The sequence below is a fragment of the Nomascus leucogenys genome, chromosome 1a (assembly GCF_006542625.1).
Source record: "Nomascus leucogenys isolate Asia chromosome 1a, Asia_NLE_v1, whole genome shotgun sequence".
Lineage (NCBI taxonomy): Eukaryota > Metazoa > Chordata > Mammalia > Primates > Hylobatidae > Nomascus > Nomascus leucogenys.
The window spans coordinates 77,702,450-77,718,857 of record NC_044381.1 but is presented as its reverse complement, the minus strand read 5'-3'; the positions used below and the strand labels follow the sequence as shown (position 1 = coordinate 77,718,857).

The following is a 16,408-nucleotide window of genomic DNA, read 5'->3' as shown; positions in this document are numbered from 1 at the left end:
AAAATGTTTGATGCTATTATTCAAAATTATAATGTTTTCATTTTTATATTCATATTCAAAAGATTCATAATGAAATTTATTCAACAAAATTATCTCAATCTCCAATTTATGAATCCTCAAACACTGACCCTAGGCACCCTAATAATTCTAGTTCTCTTACTCCAGATTTAAACGTTTATCTTCAACAGCACCCTTCTACCTATAAGATCGAGTTCAAATGTCTTTAATATCCTTCAAAATACGGCTCCAACCTACCTTTTTTCTGTCATCTCTAATAATTCCATAGAACTTCATGTTCTAGACTCAGAAAGTAAGAAAATCCTATATTTACAATTTGGCTCCATTCTTTACTAGCAATGCAATCTTGGGCACAATACTTAAGCTCTCTGTGCCTCTTCTCCAGATGCAAAATAGGAATAAAAATGCCTGTCTCTTAGAGTTTCAAAAATTACATGAGATAATGTGTGTACAGCTCAGTCTGGTACTTAGTAAATGTCCATTAAATTAACAGTTTATACTTCTGATTAACACAAATAATACAGATATCACAGACATCTATCTTTAAAAGTATGAATAAAACACAAAATAGAAAGCTATTGAAACAAGATTTTTAAAGGAAGTTTTGGCTGGGTGCGGTGGCTCATGCCTGTAATCCCAGCACTTCGGGAGGCCAAGGCGGATGGATCACAAGGTCAGGAGTTCAAGATCAGCCTGGCCAAGATGGTGAAACCCCGTTTCTACTAAAAATACAAAAAAAAATTAGCCAGGCGTGGTGGTGGGCGCCAGTAATCCCAGCTACTCGGAAGGCTGAGGCAGATAATTGCTTAAACCCGGGAGGCGGAGGATGCAGTGAGCCGAGATCGTGCCACTATACTCCAGCCTGGGCGACAGAGTGAAACTCCGTCTCAAAAAAAAAAAGAAGTTTTATTTATATGATGACAAACAGAACAATGCCATACAACTAAGTGGTGGAGCCGCACTCTAACAAAACTTAAAAGGTCTAAAACTAAAGTTTTCACTTTATCTCTCATTTCTGCAAATGCTTCACCCAACAAAACAAAATAATAGAAAATACTGCCTATTCTCCCGTGTTTACCTGATTAACACCATACAACTGCATGGGGTCGGGTCATAATATTTGAATTTGTCCTTGCCTACTCTAACACACTTCCTACATCAAATCAACCACTTGAATATTCTATGTCTAAAATATCCTCTTTATCTATCCCCACTGTGACTATCTACTCCAAGCCTTCATTATTTCTCATCCAAATTACTGTAATGGCCCCTTGAAAAGTCATTTCTCACTCTTTAGTATCTCCTCTTAGCTACAAGATAAAATCTTAACTGACAGCCCAGTTTACAAAGCCCTCTTTTTTTTTCAGTTAACAAACAATAATTGTATATATCTATGGAGTACAATGTGATGTTTTGATATATGTATTCACTGTGGAACTATTTTATCTAATTAATTAACATATCCATCACCTGACATGCTTATTTTTTGTAGCGAGGACATTGAAAATCTACTCTTTTCGCAATTTTGAAATATACAATACATTATTATTAATTATGGTCACCATGCTGTGCAATAGACCTCAAAAACTTATTCCTCCTAATTGAAATTTCATATCCTTTAGCCAACAAAATAATAAAAAATACTGCCTATTCTCCAATGTTTACCTGATTAACTCCATACAGCTCCCCTTTCCCCACCCACCATCCATCCCACAGTCTCTGGTAACCGCCATTCTACTCTTTACTTCTCTAAGTTCAACTCTTTTAGATTCCAGATATAAGTGAGACCATGCTATATTTGTCTTTCTGTGACTGACTTATTTCACTTAGCATAATGTCCTCCAGGTTGATCCATGTTGTTGCATATTACAGAATTACCTTCTTTTTTAAGGCTGAAGGATTCCATGGTGCATATGTACCACATTTTCTTTATCCATTCATCCAATGATGGACACTTAGGTTGATTCCATATCTTAGCTACTGTGAATAGGGCTGTAGGTTATAGACCCATAAGTGGGATTACTGGATCATATGGTAGTTCTGTTTTAGTATTTGAGGAACTTCCATACTGTTCTCCAAAATGGCTGTACTAATTTACATTCCCACCAACAGCATACAAGGATTCCCTTTTCTCCACATCCTCATCAACACTTATCTCATCTTTTGGTAATACCCATTCTAACAGATGTGAAATGATATCTCATTGTGATTTTAATTTGCATTTCTCTGATGATTAGTGGTGTTGAGCACATTTTCATATACCACACGTATGTCTTCTTTTGAGAAATGTCTACTCAGGTCCTTTGCCCATTTTTTAATCAAGTATTTTCTTGCTACTGAGTTGAGTTCCTTATATATTTTGGAGATTAACCCTTTATCAGATTTCTGGCTTGCAAATATTTTCTCCCACTCTGTAGATTACTTCTTCACTCTGTTGTTTCCTTTGCTGTGAGGAAGTATTTTAGTTTGATAAATCCCATTTGTCTATTTTTGCTTTTGTTGTCTATGGTACTAAGGCCTCCTTAATCCAGCCTGTTTTTCAGGCCTCATTTTTAGTCATCCCTCATGTTTTACCTACCTATAACAGACCACTTGCTCATTCTCCAACATGCTCAACATTTTTCTATCTCGGTGCCTTTTTCTTTTATTACAAATGTTTTTCCAAGCCCTTTCTATCTGGTTAACTCTTCTTCTTCTTTCAAGATCAAACTCACATGTCATCTCTTCCCTGAACTTCACCAAACCATATCTCTATTTCCCAGTGCTAGGTTAATTGCTTTATCTGTATTCCCATAGCATTTTATAAATGCCTATTTATAAGACTTATCACATTACATTATAGTTATTAGTTAACATAATTATCTCCCCCTTTAGAGTCTGAGCTTATTGAGGGCAAATACCACATATCCCCATCCATAAAGCAGTTCACATAACATAATTTAAAAACTTGCTGAATTGAACTGAAGTTCAGAAAATAAACTATAAATCCAAGAGGTTACTTCCCAAAAATCATCAATATCTTTAAATAGAGTAGAACCACTCTTTAATCAACACGATGAGGATTTATAGTTGACTATTTAAATAAGTCTGTTAAAGGAGAGAAACACACACATACGCCTGTCTCTCTCTTCAAATACTTTAACTTAAAACATATATAGGAAGTATATAGTCATTCTCTAACTTAATGACATACAGCAAATTCTAGTTTTTAGAGTTTTGCTTCTTCCTTATATAGGCCATAATTGTCATCTATATTGTTCAGTTTCCTTTTTTGTTTTCTGTTTTTTTGGTTTTTTGAGACATGGGCATGCTCTGTTGCCTAGGTTGGAGTGCAGTGGTGCAACCATGGTTCACTGTAGCCTTGGACTCCTAGACTTCAGCAATCCACCTCAGCCTCCCAAGTAGCTGGGACTACAAACATGTGCCACTACACCCAGCTACTTTTTAAAATTTTGGTAGAGATAGATCTCATTATGTTGTCCAGGCTGGTATCAAACTCCTGGGCTCAAGCAATCCTCTTGCCTTGGCCTCCCAGAGTGCTGTGATTACAGGTGTGAGTCACTGCACCTGGCCAATTTCCATTTTTTAAGAAGTGACTTAAAAACCTGAGAAGCAGAATCCTTCTAGAGTTTTACCATTTTTTCCCCAACCTTACACACTTTAAATATTTAAATTACATATAATATTAAATATGTATTTAATTACATAACTACATAACTACAATAACAAGTACAACTGGCATAAGAAGATTGACGGCATTCACAATGCATTCATTATGCTGTGGGTGTCAGTGAGTACATTTTATGGAAGAACTGGGGAATGACAGTTACTTCAATGAGACAATTACGTGGAGGTTGCTTAAGAGAGTTTCCCGATACTGCAACTGAAGACAGTCCTTCATGAATATACATAATAGCAGAATCACTTTCAAATTAAATGGTCTGAGCCACAGCTTCTATATTTTGGTAAAGAAAGCATTACATGTTGTATACCCCTAATATCCAGACTTGCTCTTGCCTATCAATTCTAGTACCAATTATGGGCCCCATGTTGTCCATACCTTCAAATTACTTTATCTTGGAGCAAGATATATACACACACACACACACACACACGTAGTGTGTGTGTGTGTGTGTGTGTGTATATATATTTTTTAATCATAGCTCAGTCAGAATCTTAATCCCAGAATCAAGATCTCCTTGTAGTTCATGCCCTAAACCTATTCCTCACCTTCTCTGTACATCAGTTTCTTTTAGTTATCCTGACTGCCTGCTTGTAATTGTGACCATGTATTCAACTTGTACTGTAACACCTATAATCTCCTTTCCCTTTATTGCTTGACCAGACTTTTGACTAATCACATTACCTTTTAGAATATATATAAGCTACTTTTCTTCCCAATTGCTATCCAACAGCTTGCCCTATACTTAGTATCTATGTAGAGCCAGATTTCTACATACCTTCATACTTGCCCAGTTCTCGTAGATTCCTTTCTGGTTTTTCTTCTCAATCTACATTCTAACTTTTCCACTTTGCCTTGTCACTCCCAATTCTACCACCTTTTCAGCTAAAATTCATAGTCACTCATGATTGCTAAGTTAACATACAAAGCGCAGTGAGTACATGCAGAATGGAAAAGCAGTGGCTCTTATGGCACTGAAAGATCCCAGAGAAACCCTAAATTATGTTTTCCACGTGCTTTTGCTATGGCATAACAAATGAACTTAGACATATGAGAAAAGTTTCAGACAACAGTTGAAACAAAAAGATTTTCTGGATTTTCTAGTAAAGAAATTAAAGGAATTAGAATATTTATTATTCCTCAGGAATGTGAATTTTTAAGTTTACCATATATAAATCTTCTGAAGAATGATCCATTTTATTATTATCTTATTTTTAATAGTAAATATTGAGTACAGTTACCTATCAAGTTTGAAAGAATAAAAATGATTGCTGTTTGATCCTCATAGTCTCATTCTAATGTTCACAGTATATAACCTTTGTGTCATTTCCAACCCGCACTTAGTAATAATTGTTGCAAGTTTAAAAAGCAGCATTATTTTTAAAATCAATATATAACAACTTCCAAAGTTTTTAACATCTCTGAAATTTTAAGAAAACTGAAATCATTTTTTCTTGATAAAATCTTCCTTTTGACTAAACACATCAGAAAGAAAAGGCACAAAGATTACTCCAACCTCTGATTCCAGAATAATACTGATTAATAGAATGCCACGTCAACAGTCAACTGCTTCAAAGTACTTTAAGACTACTATATCTACAGAAGCACAAATAATGATAAACATATGGCTTTAGTCACTATAAATATGGTTAATAGGAACCCCATTTTTGAAAAATCAGAATATGCTTTCCATTCATTTAAACTACTCTAAAACGTTATCAACATACAGATGCATGTACCCATATAGTCTTCCTCCCCAGCTATAAAGTGTTACTACCTCTATTAAACATATTTCTCCTAAAAGACAATATTAAACAGGTTCTTTACTTAAGTATGCCTTCAATTTGACAAACATGACTCAAGTGCAAAAGAAAGTAATTAGGTAAATGTTAGCTATCACAACAAAACCCGTTAAGAGGTTTTTATGTGAGATGTTCTCCTAAGCATTTAAAAGATAAAAGCACACGGTCTTATAGGCTAGCATACATCAAATTAAAAACGTACCAATTTCTTCCACTTCTTCCAAGAAGTCATTGTATTCTCTTAGACTAGGAAAATCTTCTTCCCTTTTATTGTATCTTTAAGAAAAAAGAAATCTACATATTACATATCATTGCTTTTAATATTATCTAACTGGTTTGCTGTTCTTACCTAATTCATATATGATACATGGAAAAGAATTGCTTACTTTGTAAAACATCGTTCTCTATTTTTTTATTTTTATTTTTTGAGATGGAGTCTTGCTCTGTTGTCCAGGCTGGAGTGCAGTGGCACAATCTTGGCTCACTGCTACCTCCACCTCCCTGGTTCAAGCAATTCTCCTGCCTCAGCCTCCTGAGTAGCTGGGATTATTACAGGCGCACACCACCACATCCACTTAATGTTTTTTTGTATTTAGTAGAGATGGGACTTCACCATGTTGGCCAGGCTGGTCTCAAACTCTGACCTCAAGTGATCCGCCCACCTCGGCCTCCCAAAGTGCTGGGATTACAAGCGTGCGCCACCGCGCCCAGCCTAAAACACTGTTTTTCTTGACACCAGGTTTGTAACCAGACCAAAAATGCAATTCTTATGACTACAGAGAAGTAGGATCAGGAGAAAATGGTACAATATGCAAAATCCTTGTTAAGACTTCAGGGAAAGGTAATTTGGGAGCTTGAAAGATTGGAAAATGAGCTTAAGCAAGGCATAACATTGGAAATTATGGTATTATTTACTTCTAAGGGATTCACTAATTTCCAAAACACAAAAAATTGAAGTGACTCCTCCATTTTTCATGACATAGTCTAAAAAATACTAGATCAAGAAAATCTGTAAATATTGTACCTGTGAAGAATCAGTAAATTGCAAGGAATTAACAATGAAAGATCAAAATCTAAGAGACTACCTTGCAGAAGTTATACAAACAATAAAAGAGCCGCTAGGGGCATTGATAAAGTATCATTGGTTATGTACCTAGAAGGATGCTGCTAAAACACTGGTTACCTGGGTTGAAATGTATACCATCAAAAATAAAAATAAACATATCAATTATTTCTCATAATAAAAGAATGGATAAAAGGAAACCCAAAACTATTAACAAAGAGTAAAGAGTAAAACCTAAATTGTAAATGAAAAAGACAGATTAATAATATATAGGTATATATACACATATATACACACATATATATACTATGCCCATGTGTGTATGTATATATACACAAAAATATACATGCCAAAATAAACTATAGCTAACATGTGATTTTCTCTAATAGCCTTCAAACTTCAACTTAATGTTACCTCCTCAGCCCACACCTGACACTGACCACAGCAACACTGAGTCACTAACTATATAGCACTATTCTCAGTCTATAACAAATAACATTTGTTTTGGTTTACCTGTTTTTTGTCTTTTTGCTATCCTATGCTACTGTATGGTAAGTCTCGTGAGGACAGAGTTCATAGCTGTTTTACTCATCACTTCATAACTACTGCTTAACATGCATAACATGTTTACACATAGTAGTAGTGTTTACACATAGTAGGTACTCAATACATAGTAAGTACTCAATACATGTTTATTAATCAAAAAACAAATACAAATGAATAATGAAGCCATCAATCAAGAGGCTCTTCTTTAACAAAGATAAATAATATTACTCAGTTCTCTAAGAATTTAAATGAATTTATAGTTATTTACTTGCTAATCTGTCCACATTTATGAGCAAATAATAATCAATTATTGACATAATTGTTAAAGTCCTCTTTGTTGACTGAATCATTCGAGCAGGAATACTTACATCTTTAGCACTTTTTTCCTGATCTCAACCTCCTTGTCAACAGTGGGATCTTCAAAGAGTTGTACCCTGAAGTTGCTCTTTCTGAGTGGAGTACCACACTCAGGGCAGTTTCCAGCTCCTCTCACAAACAGTAAATCTACACAACTTTCACAGCTGTAAGGACAGAAATAAAACATAACATTTAAGCCAATGTTCAAATCTACAACACATCTGAATAGTTTGCCCCTATGGGATAAGGAGAGTGAGACTTGAAAACTAGTCACTTATTTAAAATCTTACCAAAAAACTTTCTGGAAAATGTTCATTTTCATTTGGAGCTTACTTTTCAGATATAGGTATCCCCAGTGATACCAGTTTAGTTTTACAGATCAAACAAATTTATAAATTAAAATAAATTGAGTGAGAGACTAGGAAGAAGAGCAGGATAGGGAGAAGTCAAAGAGCATGTAAAAGGCTAGTGTATGGTCACCTCCATCCCCAGTCCCAATATCATCCGTAGACCTGGGCAAGAGAAGCCTCTGCCAGTGGCCTGCTCTTTAGAGAGCCCTGTATATCCCAAGCACTAAAATAGATGTTTTTTTCTTCCTTTCCTTGTAAGAATGTCTTTTGAAAATTCAGCAATCAACTGAGCAAATGACAATTACAAGAAAGAGGTGCTAGCTGAATGAGGCCCCACTGGCCAGAGGATAAAGAACTTTGAGTGCTCCAGTATGTGTGGGAAAATGAACACAACTTCTGCCATGAGAAATCCCAGAAAGAGTGGCTGCTTATAAAAGCTTTATTCAGTTAAAGTTCGTTGCCCCAAATAAAGCAAACTGAATTCCCAGGCAAGCCAGGTTTCCCAGATACCTGCATCCCCTTTTCTGGTAGTGCAACATTAAGAAGGGCTTACAACTTCCTAGAAGACTTGAGTTGAAAAAACAATGAACTGGAGAGGCAAACCTCTCTATAACCAGATTCCTGGGGACTTGGCAGGATCTGTTAATATACTGTTTTAGATGGGTCTAGGTACCACCCCAATCATCCCTGCCCTACCCCAACAGATCCATACTACCACTCAGTCAGGCAGGTTACAAGGATGGATGGGAGGAGAGAGCAGTTCCTTTAGCCTCTGAGTCTTGAGGGTATAGGCTGCTGGCAACTCAACATGCTGTATAGGAAATTAGGCTGGTCCAAGGATGTGGCTTGATTTATAACTTTTAAATATTCAAATGTTTTGATAAATATTTAAACATTTGTAGTCCTCCAGGTGTAATCTTGCCCAACTCCATATGTGTTAGGGCCACACAGTCCTAATCACTCCTTTTGTTAGCAATATCTGACATCATCTTATTTATTTCTGTGGTTCTGTCGCCTAGACAAGGAAGTACAGTATATTTCATAAGGACAGAATGTTGCCTATCTTGTTCTCTATCCGCAGTGCCTAACACTAAGTACTCACTAAATAAACTTCACAGAACAAAAAAATGAACACAAGACAAAGGGAAAAAGAGAAATTCTAATGAATAGAGAAGAGTTGATTTCTTCCAAGTGTGTATTTAACTTACAGAATAAGCTAAATAAGAAAAGTAATAAGAAAAGTAAGAATTTTTAAGGTTATTAGTAAAATACTAACATTGATCTTTATATATATATACACACACATATATATATATATATATATATATATATATTTTTTTTTTTTTTTTTTTTTGGAGAATGCAGTGAAATTATCACATCTCTCTGCAGCCTTGCCCTCCCAGATTCAGGCAATCTTCCCACATCAGCCTCCTCAGTAGCTGGGATAACAAGCACACACCGTCACGCTCTGCTCATTTTTTTATTTTTTTGTAGAGACTGGGACTCCCTATGTTGCTCAGGCTGGTCTCGAACTCCTGGGCTCAAGCGATCCTCCTGCCTTGACCTCCCAAGGTTCTGGGATTATAGGCATGAGCCACCACTTCTGGCCTATATCTCTATCTTAATAGTGTCACTAAAAAGTAACAGGGAAAAATTCCAAAGTTCATAGTGTCATTAGCAAGATCAACTAAACCCCAGATAAACCACTTTGGACTTAGGAAGTTTCAGAATGGTGCATTTCCACTATTCTCTGTGGTTAGAGGAAATTAAACCCATCCACGGAAGGTGAAAACAGGCACACTTTATAACTATACTAACTAAAGATATTTATAAGCAAGCAGCTATCCAAAATATTCAAAATTACAGAGCCATAAATAACATTATATATCTCAAGGTCTTGGAGATTAGACTCAATCAATAGTTTAGTCAGCAAGGTAATATAGAACATTAATATTTCTAAAAGTCATATTGTATATTAGACATAATATATTGTTTCCAAAATCAGTTGTACATCTCCACTTTTTATAATCTGCCTTGTCATAATAATTTAAACAGTATTAAAATTTTTTATTGCAGTTTATTTTCCTATGTAACATTTTCCATTTCTAATTTTAACTGTGAAAAGAATATTTTTCTTTAAAGCTTATAAAATATAGAATTATATAGAAAAATAATTCAAAGTTCTACTTCATTGTGTTCTGTATCTCACTTCCCATGGGTAATATGCTACTGTTGAGTTTAGTGTTTGTGTGGCCACATCTTTTTCTACATATTTACAAAATATATATATAAAAACTAAACATTAAAAAAAGAACAGGCCAGGCGTGGTTGCTCACGCCTATAATCCCAGTGCTTTGGGAGGGCAAAGCAGGAAGATAGCTTGAGGCCAAGAATATAAGACCAGCCTAGATAACATGGCTAGATCCCTCCCTCTACAAAATATAAAAATTAAAAAAAAATTAGCCAGATGTGGTGGTACATGCCTGTAATCCTAGCTACTCAGGAGGCTTAGGCAGGACAATCACTTGAGCCCAGGAGTTCAAGGTTACTGTCAGCTGTGATCAGCCACTGCACTCCAGCCTGCGTGACAAAGCAAGACCTATATCCAAAAATAAATAAATAAATAAAATAAAGAACAGGAGAAATAGGCTGGGTGCAGTGGCTCACACATGTAATCCCATCACTTTGGGAGGCCAAGGCAGGCAGGTCACTTGAGCCCAGGAGTTTGAGACTGGCCTGAGCAACATGGCAAAACCTCGTTCCTACAAACAAACAAAAAACAACAACAAAAAAAAAAAAACAAAAAATTAGCCGGGCATGGTGGCACACGCTTGTAGTCCCAGCTACTTAGGAGGCTGAGATGGGAGGATCACCCAAGCCCAGGAGGTAGAGGCTGCAGTGTGCTGTGATCATGCCAGTGAACTCCAGTCTGGGCGACAGAGCAAGACCCCGTTTCAAAAAAACAAAAAAAAAAGAAGAAGAAGAAGTAGTAGTAGTTGATAATTGCTAGTTCATTTTATCTGGCAACAGAGCAACCAAAACAGCAGTATATGGGCAATCTTCTGCCTCTAGGAGTGCTAGGAATTTTTTCAAATAAAACTTTACATTCTGCAGAAAACAGAAAAATCTGCTGAAGAAGCCCAAATTTTCAGTCATTATCCATTTCCAAAAACATTTTTATGGTTTTTGTTTTTAAAAATCAGAATGGTGCTCATCCTTTTTCTCTCTGAATGACTTATTTTTAGCAGATTTTATTTTATCAAGAATATTCTCGTCAAAATTTTAGTCAATTGTTCGCTTTACTTTTTAAAGAGCAACTATATTCCATGTAGAATTTCAAATATTATTAAAACATACTGGCTTAAAAAAATTATTCATAGTTTGTCAAAAACTCTATACTTAAGACTTTCTGTGAAGTAACCTAGTTTTATCAGCACTTTCCATTCTTCATTAGCTCCTTGGCTTTTAAAAATGAAACAGAAACCTATGGTCTTGCAAGCTAAAAAACAAGTAATAACATTGTTAAAGAAAAATTTTATTTTTACAATAAATTCTTCCTTAAGCCCATGTGTACTAAATTATGTAAGAAAGAAGCAGGATATTAATTTAAAAAAATTTTCCTTCCAAAATAAACCTAACTTGTCTATACAAAAAAAATATTGATTGAAGTGCCATATCTTTGAACATTAAAACTTTAGAAACCTTAATTCAACTAAATCATTTGACAAAAATCTCTGCTCTAACTGAATCATAGAAATTTTAGAGGTAGAAATGACCTAAATGATCACCAGTTAATTAAAATATTATCAACATCCAATAATGAAATGCATTAAAGGATTCATGGAAAACACACGAAAAAAATAACACCTGGTGCATTTTAGAAAAGGCAGTCAATTTATAAATAGACTTTGCTCCAATAGTTTGCTTACAAATTAGCTGCTTGGAAATCAAAATACATTTTTCCCAAATAAACTATTTATATGTGATGGTTAGGGTTTTCAACTAAACTGGCCCAAAAAAGATGAACAAAATATTAGACATTTTCTTATTTTTCTCTCCTTCCTAACCTCCACCATGAGTTGACGATATCAGCTTTTAAGCAGGAACTAAACTGAAATTTTAAAAGAATATTCTACAAGTTTTGGTCCCCAGAAAGTAACCAATTGAAATCTTCACCTTAAAAAGGTTTGAGATTTTCTTAAAGCCCAGATATTTGTAATTTTAAAAAACTTATGACCTCAAAATGAATAACTTTTGATAGAAGGGGTATACAATCTTAATAAAAGTAGAGACTTACTTATTTGCATACATGGATTTCAAGCCAATTAGCCATGGGATCCAGTTAGCTTTGTCTACGATAATCATTTCTCATTTATCTCAGCAACTAAAATAGGAATGTGTTACATTTACTTATGTGGCATTCTCAATTTAAACTTTGGAATATTTGCTGTTAAATTTCCTCATCAGTCCTTTCATACCTTTAGGCTAAATTGCTATGAATCACTTGATACCTAAAAGGGAACTCAGAATCTATGTATTCCAAATCCTGGGAAAAAATGTATAAACTACCTCAACGAAGTGCTTTTGGAATATGAAGCAAAAGAATTCATCCACAGGTAGAGAAGTGATGGCCTGGGAGCAGGTATTAAAACATTACGAAGAAATAGTAGACTCTCAGAAGAAAAAGAAAAAAAAAAGATATTGCCCTCAAAATTTAAAAAAGCATGTTTACCCATTTTTTCATTATCTTAGAACTCAAAATTAATGTCTAATCAATCTTCTGTTGGCTATTATAATTTAGCATAGCAATTTTCAACTAACAAGCAAATAATATAAGGTACAAATTCAAATAGTATATTTAAGTCCATTCTGAGCCAGAAAAACGGAGCTGTGTAAAAACAAATATTTGTACTCAAGGGAAAAGGAAAGAGTTAATAATTAAATAAAGCTGTGCCAGAAAAACATACTTTCAAACAAATGGGTTTGTATCCTCCTGACAGACAGCAAGGACCATGGAATCTATCCAGTTTTCCTTTTTGCCCCTTTGCCAGAAAACTCCTAAGCCAAATTTAAATCCTTTATGGAATAACACTATAAATATTTTCTAGAAAGAGGTTGGAAATATATGAAGGAACGTAGAAAGAAAATAACATTCATTAGGGCTTTTGCGATATGATGTAGATATTATTTTCCTTACTACATAGATGAGGGCACTAAGCATGGAGAAGTCGAATAACTGGCTTAAAATCATATAACTAGTAAGAATTCACCATTACCCTGTGAATCCCATATATCTGAGACAGGACTCAGTCAATTTAGGAAGTTTATTTTGCCAAAGTTAAGGACACACCCTCAGGAGGTCCTGATGACATGTTCCCAAAGTGGTCGAGTACAGCTTGCTTTTATACATTTTATATTGATAATCATGATATACATTTTATATTAATAATCACTATGTGTAAGATATACATCAGTTTGGTCCAGTAAGGTGGGACAAGTCGAAGTGGGGGCTTCCAGGTTAGAAGTAGATGAGAGACAAAAGGTTGGATTCTTTTGAGTCCTTGATCAGCCTTCCACTGAATACACAATTTAGTCTGGCTCAGTGAAACTGCATTTTTACATAAACAATAGGGCAGAGGAAGCAATCAGAGATTCATTTGTCTCAGATGAGCCTCAGAGGAATGACTTTCAATAGAATGGGAGGCAGGTTTGCACTAAGCAGTTCCCAGCTTGACTTTTCCCTTTAGCTTAGTGATTTTGGGGGTCCCAAGATTTATTTTCCTTTTACAGTCCTCTTCATACTCTACACTTTCTCCTTCAATCTTATTCTTACAATTTTTATAAGGACCTATGAAAATAATCATCCTAAGTATCTATTTCTAGCCTAAAAATCTCTCCTAAATTCCTATTACACACTGCCTATTACACAGTTACTCTTTGATATCCCACAAGTTACCTCAAACTCAACATACTCAAAACCAATATTCTTCTGTGTCAGATACACCAACTTTGTGCATAAACATTCATATACTATGGTGAAAACAGAAAAAAAAAAGAAAAAGAAGTAACTCTATTACAAAAGCATACTTTGAATACTATCACAAGCTTTCAGCCAATGAGCGACAGCTCAACAAATTATACTACATACTCCTAGCCAGCATGTGTTAATGACACATCATACTCCAAATGCTCTAAGCCAAGAACATTTTCTGAAATATGTGGACTATTCTGTAGCCATTCTTTCTGCCACTGATGAATAGTTTCATCCTGATAGCTAAAAAGGGTGTGCATGTGATGGTGCTGGATGTTAAGATTTAAGGCATTAGAGGCTCAAAGCCCCTTCAGGGATATGGTTGAGGAACAAGGTAAAAGCTAAGTTAGAAACTGGAGGGAAAAGTCTGTCTAACTTTATGAAGGGCTTCAGAAATAATACTGCAGACTGGGAGAACTGACAATTACAGGCATGCCTCATTTTATTGCGAATTGCCTTATTGGGCTTTGCAGATATTTCATTTTCTACAAATTCAAGATTTGTGGCAACGCTGCCATGGAATGAGTCTATCGGCGCCATTTTTCCAACAGCATGTGCTTACTTCATGTCTCTGTTTCACATTTTGGTAATCCTCACAATATTTCAAACATTTTCATTATAGTTATATCTGACATGGTGCTATGTGGTCAGTGATCTTTGGTGTTACCATTTTAATTGTTTCAGGATAACATGAAAAGCACCCACATATAAACTTAATAAATGTTGTATGTACTCCAACTGCTTCACCAACTGTTCCTCCAACTCTCTCCCTCTTCTCAGACCTCCCATTCCTTGAGACACAACAATATTTAAATTAGGCCAATTAATAACCCTACAATGGACTCTTAGGTGTTCAAGTGAAAAAAACAGTCACAGGTTTCTCACTTTAAATCAAAAGACAGAAATGACCAAGCTTCCTGAGGAGGGTGTGTCATAAGCTGAAGTAGTCCAAAACCTAGGCCAACTGTACCAGTTAGCCAAGTCATGAATGCAAAGGAAAAGTCCTCAAAGGAAATTAAAAGCACTGTGCCAATGACACACAATGTTAAGAAAGCAAAACAGTCTTATCGTTTATACAGAGAAAGTTTCAGTGGTCTGGATAAAAGATCAAACCAGCCACAACATTCCCTTAAACCAAAACCTAATCCAGATCCTAATCCCTAACTCTCTTCAATCCTATGATGACTGAGAAAGGTGAGGAAGTTGCATAAGAAAAGTCTGAAGCTAGCAGAGGTTGGTTCACAAAATTCAAGGAAAGATGCTGTTTCCATAACATAAAAGTGCAAGGTGAAGCAGCAAGTGCTGATATGGAGGCTTCAGCAAGTTATCCATAATATCTATCTAAGATAATGATGAAGGTGGCTACACTGAAAAACAGACTTTTCAATGCAGATGAAACATCCTTCTATTGGAAGATGCCATCTAGGACTTCCATAGCTACAGAGGAGAAGCCAATGCCTGGTTTCAAAGCTTCAAAGGCAAGGCTGTCATTTCAGGAGCTAGTGCAGCTGATGACTAAATTGAAATCAATGTTCATTTGTCATTTTGAAAAATCATAAAGCCCTTAAATATTATGCTAAATCTATACTGCCTGTGCTCTATAAATGGAAGAATAAAGCCTGAATGATGGCACATCTATTTACAGCATGGTTCGCTTAATATTTGAACCCACTGTTGAGACCTATTGCTCAGAAAAAAAGACTCCTTCCAAAATGTTACTGCTCATTGACAATGAATCCGGTCACCTAAGACCTCTGATGGATATGTGCAAGGACATGAATGTTGTTTTCATGCCTGCTAATGCAACATCCATTCAAAAGCCCATGGGTCAAGGAGTAATTTTGACATTGAAGTCTTGTTATTTAAGTAATACATGTCATAATGCTGTAGCTGCTACAGATAATGATTCCTCTGATAGATCTGGGCAAAGCAAATTCAAAACCTTTTTGAAAGGATTCACCATTCTAGATGCCATTAAGAACACGTGTGATTCATGAGAAAAGATAAAAAATATTAACATTAAAAGGCATTTGGAAGAAGTTGATTCCAATCCTCACAGATGACTTTCAGGGTCTGACCTCAGTGGAGAAAGTAACTGCAGATACGGCAGAAACAGCAAGAGAACTAGAATTAGAAGTGGAGCCTGAAGATGTGACTGAATTGCTGCAATCTCATGATCAAACTTGAACAAATGAGGAGTTTTGGCTTCTTAGGGATGATTCTTGAGATGGAATCTACTCCTGGTGAAGATGCTGTGAACACTGTTGAAATGACAAGAGATTCAGAAATAACATATACAGTTAGTTGATAAAGTGTGGCAAGGTTTGAGAATTGATTCCAATTTTGAGAGAAATTTTCCAGTAAGTAAATGTTATCAAACAGCATCACATGCTCCAGGGAAATCTTTCATGAAAGGAAGAGTCAATAAATGCAACAAACTTCATTGTTGTCTCATTTTAAGAAATTGTCGGTGGGTGGAGCCAAGATGGCCGAATAGGAACAGCTCGGGTCTCCAGCTCCCAGCCCCAGCGACACAGAAGACGGGTGATTTCTGCATTT

General features: G+C 35.6%; 1 protein-coding gene across 2 annotated transcripts in view; it reads right to left on the bottom strand.

The window, feature by feature from the left end:
- Positions 1-16,408, bottom strand: part of MNAT1 (MNAT1 component of CDK activating kinase) — a 241,529-nt gene that overhangs the window by 166,370 nt on the left and 58,751 nt on the right. For both annotated transcript variants that reach the window (XM_003267768.3, XM_003267767.2), the window contains exons 2-3: positions 7,480-7,632; positions 5,705-5,778 (exon numbers count right to left, since the gene is read on the bottom strand). In XM_003267768.3, the coding sequence (XP_003267816.1) occupies positions 5,705-5,778; positions 7,480-7,632 (227 nt within the window). The remainder of the gene's footprint in view (positions 1-5,704; positions 5,779-7,479; positions 7,633-16,408) is intronic.